This window comes from Tasmannia lanceolata, unplaced genomic scaffold, assembly GCF_043159265.1.
Source record: "Tasmannia lanceolata isolate RefF3 unplaced genomic scaffold, GAP_Taslan_0.1 ptg000006l, whole genome shotgun sequence".
In the NCBI taxonomy this organism is placed as follows: Eukaryota; Viridiplantae; Streptophyta; class Magnoliopsida; order Canellales; family Winteraceae; genus Tasmannia; species Tasmannia lanceolata.
In genome coordinates this window covers 39,367,501-39,377,744 of record NW_027518683.1, presented here as the reverse complement: position 1 = coordinate 39,377,744, position 10,244 = coordinate 39,367,501, and the positions used below count along the sequence as shown (strand labels likewise).

General features: G+C 40.4%; 1 protein-coding gene across 1 annotated transcript in view; it reads right to left on the bottom strand.

Moving 5' to 3' along the window:
• Nucleotides 1-1,035: 1,035 nt before the first annotated feature.
• The window catches only part of LOC143880288 (uncharacterized), a 15,848-nt gene continuing 6,639 nt past the window's right edge, over nt 1,036-10,244 (bottom strand). The window contains exons 2-7 of the mRNA XM_077383141.1: nt 8,439-8,826; nt 7,080-7,307; nt 6,644-6,998; nt 6,416-6,543; nt 6,096-6,231; nt 1,036-1,568 (exon numbers count right to left, since the gene is read on the bottom strand). Of these exons, the coding sequence (XP_077239256.1) occupies nt 1,329-1,568; nt 6,096-6,231; nt 6,416-6,543; nt 6,644-6,998; nt 7,080-7,307; nt 8,439-8,782 (1,431 nt within the window). The 5' untranslated portion in view covers nt 8,783-8,826 and the 3' untranslated portion in view covers nt 1,036-1,328. The remainder of the gene's footprint in view (nt 1,569-6,095; nt 6,232-6,415; nt 6,544-6,643; nt 6,999-7,079; nt 7,308-8,438; nt 8,827-10,244) is intronic.

The window sequence follows — 10,244 nt, the reverse complement described above, 5'->3', positions numbered from 1 at the left end:
AATAGCGTTTGCGTGAGCTATCGCTTACTCAACTTGCAGAAAGAAAAAATATCCAACCCACTACCTAATATTTGTAATTATGACTACCATATCCAACTTTTCCACTCCCTCCCTAGCAAGCTTATCCGCTTCCTCGTTAGCTGATCTGAGCATCTGTGAGAAAGTTGGGCAGATAACTCTGCAGTAATCTTGGACCTCCTTTATGATGCTGGCCAACTTCCACAAGCCTTATGCCGATTCCTTAGCCCATGATATAACGTTGGAAAAGTCCCCTACCACTATCAAGGGATAGAATGAATTCCCCATAACCCGCGCTTTAGAATTCACTTCATGTGAATTGCAAAAGCCAATAGGAGCCGAAAAACTCATCCACCTCCTCCCTTTTGAATCATGGATCAGCCCTCCTATCCCGGCAGGCCAGGTTTCCCTCTCGCACTACCATCAAAATTAAGTTTTAAGCAACCAACCAGTGGGGGGACCCATCAAAGGGGGGCGGTCTTTAACTTTTCTCTCCCAGATGATTGATCACCAATGGCGAAGGATGTCCGATGTGGAATAGGGTGTTAATACGTGCTCATCTTTCACCCAAACCACCAAATCGATCTTGATCTCTATCAGTATTCGCCCAATTTTTCTTTGTTCTCAAAGATTTTTTGATTTCTCTTGTCAAATGCACCATATGATAGCGAATGGGACAAGGTTCCCCAGTGCCCGCCCTAATTTTCCGAAGGGGCTGCTACTCCAGTGTAAAATCATGGGCTAAATAATCCATGTAATCAAAGGTTGCATCTCCAAAGTTTCCTATTTCATTTATTGCATTTCTTCTTATTGTCTCTCTTGATTGAACACATTCTGTAATAGAAATCCATGCATTCAAGTTCAATATATTTAGAATTGACAAATCTCCATAGTACTACCACTGATATCATATGCATGTTTGTGGTTTCCTCAGTGAGAGATGGAGGAAATGTCCGTTTATTCTGTTGAAAAGTATTCTTTTCCTTCTTAAACAAATTTCTTAGCAAGAGACGACCGTAACAAAATCCATTACAAATGCTAAACCAAGACAGTTGATAACCAAAATTCAAGACCAAGTTCTATAATAACAGTGAAAAGGTAAAAAGCAGTACTAGTAACAGGCAATTCGAAAAGCAAAAGTGTTTTCTAGTCTATTGTGCTTCATAAGCTTTTTCAAGAACTTCTACTTCTACCATGTGAAGTTAGAAACCAGAGACTTTTACTTGTAAATCTAGAGGCTCACCCCAAAACTGCCAGGGAGCTCATTGGCACCGCCACCATAACTATAAGAAAATGAAAGCGTTTTGAGCTCAGAGACCAAAGAAGCCAAGCTCACTGGCTCTCTCCTTCTCAAATGTCTCGAAATACTGATATATGATCGTTACCGCAAGCAGAATCCCAGTCCCCGAACCGATCGCCCCCATGAAATCCGCTAACACCGTCAATGCGCCGATGCATATGCCCCCAAATGCCGCAGCTGTGGGTATGTAGCGGTTTAGTTCCTTCTGTAAATTTGACTCTCGGTGACCAGGCATCACCATTTGTTGCTCCTGCGGAAACAGTTAGGTAGATATGAACAAATTGACAAAATATGACAACAAAATACCTTTCTAATGAATTACAATATTCCCAGACTAGAAGAGGCCCAAGGGTGTTGCAGATGGTAAATTTTTATTTATTTATTTATTTATTTTGAATGGCAGCCAAATATTATATTAATATAAGGACCGAGATTACGGATCGGCATCAAACAGGGCTAAGACTTCTTTAGAGACGACTCCTCTAGCTAACGTATCCACATCTGAGTTTGCGGATCGATGAACACGATGGAACACGGAGAAGAGCCAATCCCATCAAGCATCTTGTCAAAGAAACTATTCAGTTTGCAGATGGTAGAATTATTCAGTGAAAATTCCAATAGAGGAGTCAATCCTTTATCAAGTCGGACAAACCAGAGGAGTTTTTTTATTGACTTTGTAGGGCTATATTCATTCACAGGCGAGTCAATAATCAACTTGGAGTGTTTAAACAGTACTTCATAAAACTCAACCCAGAGGCAAACTAATACTGCCAATCTACTAAACAAGCAATTTAAAAAAAATATATAAAAAAAATGACCAATTGTATTTTTATTTCAACCATATATACATAAAGAAGGGACCAAAAGTCCCAGATAACTACAACAAAGATGGCCTGGGAAGTGACACCAGGTTCCCAAAATATTCCTCTATCCCATAACATTCCCCATTTCGACCATAAGTACCTTCTCCATTATCTACCTCTCATGCCATTCATAAAGAGCCACCAAAAAGCTTGTGTTCTAAAACCTCTAGAAAGTTAGCAAGGCCACTCTTTTTCCACAAATAGTTCCTGGGTATACCTGCAAGGAGTTTCTCCCCTACGAAGAGCACTTCTCCAACTCCCCCAAAAGGTGCTGGATTTGATAATCCTGCATGTCTGTGAAGGGGTCATCCATAAAGCCAGGACTCTTTCTACTGGCAATCCTTTCTTCCACCAGTTGGATACCCACCACCCTATTAGCTTCCCATCGTCGCTTCCTCAAATTCCTCTCCTCATTCAGGATGAAATTGAAAAAAAGGTGTTTATGCAAAGGCGAGGAGGTGTCCTTAACCTTAGCTGACCCAAATAGGCGGTGGAAAGTCCAAGGATAGTCTTGGGCCTCCTTAAATAATTTCCACTGCTTCCTAAGGAGATCTCTCGAGACCTCCTTGTGGGTCGGGTCATTTATAGAAGCCCTCTCTTCATCATATATCATCGTTTTCATCTTGTAGAGAATCTTTTCCAACGCGAAGATTTCCATGGATACCTTCCTTTTCCGACCAATGGAGCACGAGGAGAAGGAAGATGAGCCTTGCTGCGTGTCGCTTTGTTGTTCCATTCCTGGCTATCTAAATATGAGAGCACTTGTTCAAAAGAAGGCCTAAATCCAAATCTCCAGAGGGATCCCAATGGTCTCCCCTAGCCCCTTTACAGCCCCTTTACAGAAGGGTCACCGCCTAATTGTGGCCAATGACCAATCCCCTAATCTACTATCGTGTATGAAGAGTTCCATTTGAAATACAATATTTATATAGCCTACGAGTTCATACCCTCTAGCCCAAATCAAAAAGAAATCTTTACAACTTCCTCTACTTGGTAATAGACATATAATAAATACTATACTCAAAACGCAAAGGCTTATTGGGTTTTATTATCCTAGTCATGTCGGGATTTTACTTTTCCACACCAAATGACAATGTTAGATATTTATCGAGAATGGCGCCATCTCCACAACCCCCAAAAACAATGATGTAAAGGATCCTTCTGTTGCACGCTTAAAGCACCTTTTTCCGATATCCTTCTTCAACTGAGAAGATGTCAACCAGAAATCACCCAAACCCCATTTGGATTACTATCAACTGGGACCCCCATTCCCCCAAGCCATCTAGCTTCATCATGGGCAGAATCTATAGGGGAACAACTGATTACTCATCCTTAGGCAGCACAAACCCTGGGCAGAGGGAGGGAGGGAGGGATTATGACAGTATGAAATCCAGCTGAATTGTTTCTCCTTCATCACCACTGGAATAGATTTTGTGGATTTCTCCAGCTTCCTTTTAAAGAATTTTCCTTGAGAGTTAGGCTTCCGGGGCATGAGTTTTAAGGGCCCAGACTAGAAGCCCTAGGTTTAAAAGTTTCCAAAATTTTCCTAGCTTCTGGAATTTTACCAACCGAGGTCCCTTTTTTTCTTGGGTGGGGGGGGGGGGGGGATTCTTTTGGGAGCAGGAAGGCCATTCCTTTTAGAACCAGACCCAGCAGATAACGGGCGGGTTTGACCAAAATTCTTGTTCACAGATCCCAAAGGGCATCCAGCAGGCCCAAGGGACAGCGAAGACAGACAATTCTTGGGGACTGCGCCCTGCACAAAGATGCCTTTTGATTTTGATTGATCGAAATTAAAATTTGAATTCAAAAGAAAGGGCCTCAAGGGTTCACCGGAAAGCCAGCCCTGAAACTCTGGGAGGCACTCATCAGGTGGCACCGAAGAATTTCCCAAAATAGAGGGATCCAGATTAGCTTCGACCGATGAAAGCAACCACCCCCTCGAATTTAAGGTAGGGGAGGCCCCATAATTAGGAGAACAATCCCCGGCTAACTCTTGGATTTTGATTCCAATGGTATAGTAATGGTCTGAGATCCGGATTTTAACAAAGGAGCCAGATAGCTTCCATCGGGGGGCTAGGACTTTGGCCGACACAAAACTCATACATTGTTGGTGACTCCCTTCCATCTTCGTCTCCAAGACCTTACCAAAGAGGCTCCCTAAAGCGTCCACCATTGAAGTGGCCCATGCATGTAGCAGATTACCATAAAAGTTGACCCAGAGGGCTTCCGCACCTTGAACACAATCCCTACTCCAAGCAGAGAGAGAGAGAGAGAGAGAGAGAGAAAGAGAGTAATTGATTTCCCCACGCCTCAAATCCCTTGGTTAGGATCTTTAAGGCCTACTCCTCCAATTTGAACATAAAGAGGACTTCCTTCTGCACCAGGATGCAGGGGCAATGAAGGGATGGGGTGTTCCAGAATTTTTTGCCCAAAACCAAAGGTCCTCTCTAAGGTCCCATTGTTATCTTTTTTCCTCCCTATCAGACAAGCCTTTAGGGTATTCGTTCGCACTTCCACTTCCTTACCTGAGATAGATAATGATGGGATCCCTCCTTCAGCATGTGAGGAGATTTCCTCAGAATCAGGCCATTGGTTGCCCTCATTACTATCAAAAGCCGGTGAAGTTGTTGGATTAACAGAGATTACGAAATTTCTATCCTGCCAAAACCAACGACATTTATCCCGCCACTTAAAGTTGAGATAATCACAGGAGAGACAAAACCGGTCCCCAGGTCGCCTTCCTTAGCTCTCCATTTAAAATCCCATCCCCCCCCGGTATGATTCTGAACGGCTTCTATCATGTGAGGATTTGGTTGGAGGGGGGAATGTCATTTTCTTTTGCTGAGAGCATCTGCATCTACTCCGCCATTTGAAGTTACAGTAATTGCAAAAAGAGCAGAACCAGTCCCCCGACCACCTTTTCGATTTATCCCCTTCCATCTGATTCATACTAAACAAGCAATTGAAACTGTAGGGAATTTAACAGGGTAGAACTCACCCCTACAAGCTAGCCGTTAGAGGGAGGATGCCCATTCCCTTATAACCCATCCCCATCCATTTCACTTATCCGATGTGGGACTATTTGCTTTTCTATGGAACCCCAACAATCTCCCCCTTCATGCGGAAGCAACGTGGACAATCTCACTCCTCCACACGGCGGCAACGTGGGAACCCCGAGATACCACACCGGGGTTTCTGAGATCTTCCCTGAGGGACATTTCCGCCCTCGGAGGCAAATGGGGTTACTGCTGATACCAGTTGTAGGAAATTTAATAGGGTAGAACTCACCCCCTAAAAGCTAGCCGTTAGAGCGAGGGTGCCCATTCCCGTATAACCCATCCCCATCCATTTCACTTATCCGATGTGGGACTATTTGCTTTTGCATGGAACCCCTACAGAAACCTACACATCTTTTAACATCAACACCATGCCTACTAGGCAGATGCTTGTGAGCTGTTACAAACAGAAAAATTACTATATCCACAAACTTATTGTGCCCTTATAAGCAAAAGACATTGATAGTTGATATGGAGGCCGCCAATGACTACAAGATGTCCCAACAAAGATATCAATGAAAAACATCCACTAATTCCCAGGAAATCCATATACAAGCTTAAATTTTGAAAGCTATTTATCTAGAAGGCAGACAGACTCTTGCACCAATATTACTTTTATTGACGTCAAACTTGACTCAGAAATCAACCCATCGATTTCAAGTTTGACAAGAATGAACCATTGACGATCTCACAAATTAATTGAAAATACGATGTTCAAAGATTTGGATGGCCAATTTTCAAAAAACCAAACTTCAAACATGGTTCTTAGAGGGTGTCCAAACCAAGACAGCATTGCTTCATCATGTAGCAAAATAGAATGTAGATAACTTGAAAAAAAAATCAAATATAATGTACCTTGAGCTGTTTAGCCACATCCCTAGCTGAAGATCCAGACACTTCTATCCAAGTTTTTGAGAACAGGGCACAAGCAGAGAGCATAAATACAATATAGAATAGTGCATGGAATGGATTGGCTGCCATATCTGCCAGGCTGAAAGAAAGAGGATCCCCAAACATAATCACTATAGGTAGATGAAAAAAAATGTAGAAACAAAAGATTACAACAAAGAAAGAAGCTAAACTGGAACATGTAAAATATGTAATCGTACACGGCGAAAAGAACATGATGGTATAGACAGCAAAGATAACAGAGAGAAAAGGGAATACTTAATCACCTTGATGGTGCTGTAATATAATATGCAATGCCGCCAACAGGGATGAACTGACCCCCTGAATATTCAGATTCTTTCCATTTACCAAGCAGATTTACTAGAAAATTTCCAGAGTATCTCCTGTATAGCAACTACACCAGAAATGAATAGGTTTAGATTTTCCATTAGGTAAAGTAAAACAACATGTATGCCATTCCACTGTCCACCTACAACTATATAAAGGTCCCATACCTGTGAAATAAAATAAAGATTTGAAACAAGTGCAGATTGTAGAATGATAGGCATGTTGGAGGTGTAGAACAGTTTAATTGGATAAGAGCCTTGCTGCCCACGGGCGTTCTTCGATCTCACAGGCAAAACAACGCGGAATCCTTGGAAGTAAATCACAATAAGGAAGACCAGAACCGTAGCAAGCAAATTTGTCACGTTTGGTAAGTTTTGCCGGTAGAAAGCCTCCCGAAGGGCACGGACTTTATCTGTTCGAGTTATAAGCAGATGGAATAAGGCAATAACGGCACCTTCAAATTCAGCCCCTCGCCCGGTGTTGATAGTCGTGGGGCTGAAAGCTTTCCAAATTATATTTTCACTGCAAAGCACAATCAAACATTTGGGTACTTGACCTATGTAATTAAATAGCCGGAGGGAAAGACAGAAAATTCTAACTTACCAGATATTGGTCGCAATGAATAGAGAAATGCCAGAACCAAGACCATATCCTTTTTGGAGGAGTTCATCTAAGCATATGACAATAAGACCAGCAAAGCAAAGTTGGAGAATTATGAGAATAGCATTCCCAGTTCCAAGTTGACTGACACTGCCGTACATCCCAGATAGGACATATGCAACTGCCTCACCAATAGCAATAAGGATACCCAGTAACTTTTGTGCACCATTTCTGGGGAAAATAGAGAGATGTCAATCAAATAGACCAATAATGTTAAAACAGGAAAATATGGATTTCTATTGAGTATTGACCATCCGAACAATCATAGCACATTTTGCACGTATCATTTTCCTACATGCATTTAGAAACTCCAACTAACAAAAATAGAACTCTTCTCACAAAATAGCAACAGTCAATTTGGTTTTCAGCACTTGATAAAACACGTACTTTGAATCCAAAATGCTAAAGGCTTTAGGTTAAACATATGTACCTTCAGCATGAAACGATTGAGCAGAAAAATAAAAGGGCCACAATTAACCAAGTTAAGTGTAAGTATGCTTTCAGAATGCCAAAAAGCCACCATGAGGTGAATTGTACCGAAAATAAAAAAAGGGTTAAGTCAGTATTATCCTTTTTAACTTCTGAATTAGTTAACCGAGGAAGTATCCAGTGGGCATGAAAAAGGAAGCTCATTCTGCGTCAACAGGATGAGATGTGACGGCCACTGCATCTCATCACATGCTAAGAAACCAGAGCAGGTGGGCCCCACATCTAATCACCATTCTATCTTGTATAGGAACAATGATGAGATTCATGCAAAAAATAGGTAATCTACTAATTTTTTAGGAATATAATCATCAGTTGTAAAGAAATATGTACTGGCCAAAGTAATAACTGATCCATTTAAGGACCAGGAATTTATTATTTAACCATCACAAAATTACATTACCTAAATATAAATCATCAGCTATATAGAAATATGTGCTGGTAAAGTAATAACTGATCCATTTATATTTATTCCCATGATTTTCCTTTACATTTCTTGTTCTACTAGATAACCATCATTGCTCCAAATCAACTGATAAACAAACAGCCTCTGATCTGTCCATAATTATAATTTAGTCAAACTAGCTAACTGCTCCATTTATATTCATTCCCATGAATTTCCTTAGCATTTCGCAAATATTCAAAAAGAAAAGCATGATGTCCCAAACAGACAGTAGCCATAACAGCTGACACCATTAGAGCAACAAACATATCTAAGTTCAACAGAAAATGAATAAAAAAGCATCAATTATAATATTCAAATGAAAAAAAAAGCACCAGTTACTAAAAAATTAAATCTAGTACACAAATACTTACAACAGGGCACGGTCCTCACGAACGCTGTTGTCAACTTCGATGATCTTAGACCCTGCCAAGAGTTGCATTACCAGCCCAGATGTCACAATGGGGGTAATTCCGAGCTCCATTACAGTCCCACGGTTCGATGCGAGAATAACACGCATCCAATAAAATGGATCGGCACCAGTTGTCGAGTGTATGCCATAAAGGGGGAGCTGGCTGCAGACAAGAAAGATGAAAAGAGAGATAACGGTATAGATAACCTTCTCCCTGAATGGAACCTTGCGATCAGCACTCTGCACTTCCGGCAAGATGGAGAGAAATGGTCTTACAAGATGCAGAACTCTGAATCCTCCTCCCATTTTTCCTTGTCAAGACTAGAGTAGTTTATTCGCTATATAAAGTTCTGTAAATAATATATGAAGATATTCAGAACCACTGACAAGGCAGAATGGTAAGGTAATCATCAACAGGATAAAGAAACAGACAATCTACCGATTACAACAGAAAACATAGGAGATTCGACAAAGACAAATCCACTGTATGACTTGAAAATACAAACAAATGAAAGCAATAGGAAGTTCATAGCCCCTACAATCTTTGTAGAATTGAATTCTCAGGTTAACATCAACAGAATCAACATTTCGGCAGACCATATTTATTGAGTAATGCAATTTGCAAAAAGGAAAAAATGCAATTTGCAAAGAAATGTGATAAAAAGATAAAATGAAATCTTATTCCTCACCAAAACACTACGCCTATTAATATATGTATGTATGTATGTATGTATCAAACCTCCACAACTTTTTAATCTCGGAAGAAAATAATGGAGAAGCATGCAACTGCGATTCAATTAGGGCCTGTTTTGTCAATAGGAAAGGTCTTTCCACTATGGAAAAGCCTTTTCTTTTCCTTTACTTTTTGGGGAAACTGTTTTCGTCGTTTGGTACAACAAATATGAAAAGGAAAGCTTTATCGAACAAAGATATTCATCTCTTTTGAATGCATGTCATTTGCAAAAGAAATAGGAGCACATCATTAGAGATCAATAACGGTAGGCCCGCATGCATAGTAATGAGTTATATATTATGGGTGCTTACGCAGAGAGCTTAATAACAATAAAACAATGGAACCCACTTATTACTAATTATTAATATATTAGTGGGGCTAAGATAAAAGGTCAAATGTTTAAAAACAAATGTCTGCATGTATATTATATATTACGAGGAAAAAGTTAAAGAAAGTTAAAAAGGAGAAACTAAATTGAATTTTTAACCAATTTTGTTTATTCCAACTAATTCTAAGCACGGTAAACGAAAAAACAGAAGACAAGATGAAACAGAAACATGGATTATTTAACTCATAAGCTGTGTGTGTCTGTATGCAGAGCTTGGTAACCACAAAGGAGAAACAACTTCAGTCTTCACCTTGACCATGCACATGGGAAAGTGTGTGTGTGTGTGTGTGTGTGTGTGTTTCTAAGTCGAAAATATTGAACATTCTGAAAAGTACTCAATTGAACCTGTAACTAAGCAACCCAATCGAATCTATGACCGGCACATAGCCACATATGGACAAAACTGGGACGCAACTTAAGAAAGTTTTTGTTAGACAAGCTACTCACATATGCAAACACAAGTCATATGTACGAACCAAAATATTGCAGCTACATATTGGTAGGAGATTAGAGAGTAAATGAGAACTGAAATGAGTGCCCTGTTTGCAAGGAAATGAGGCACATGCTTCAATTAGGCCATATAACATTCCATCTAGATGCATGCTAGTTTATGATTGTTTAAAAACGCATGTTGATAGTGATACACA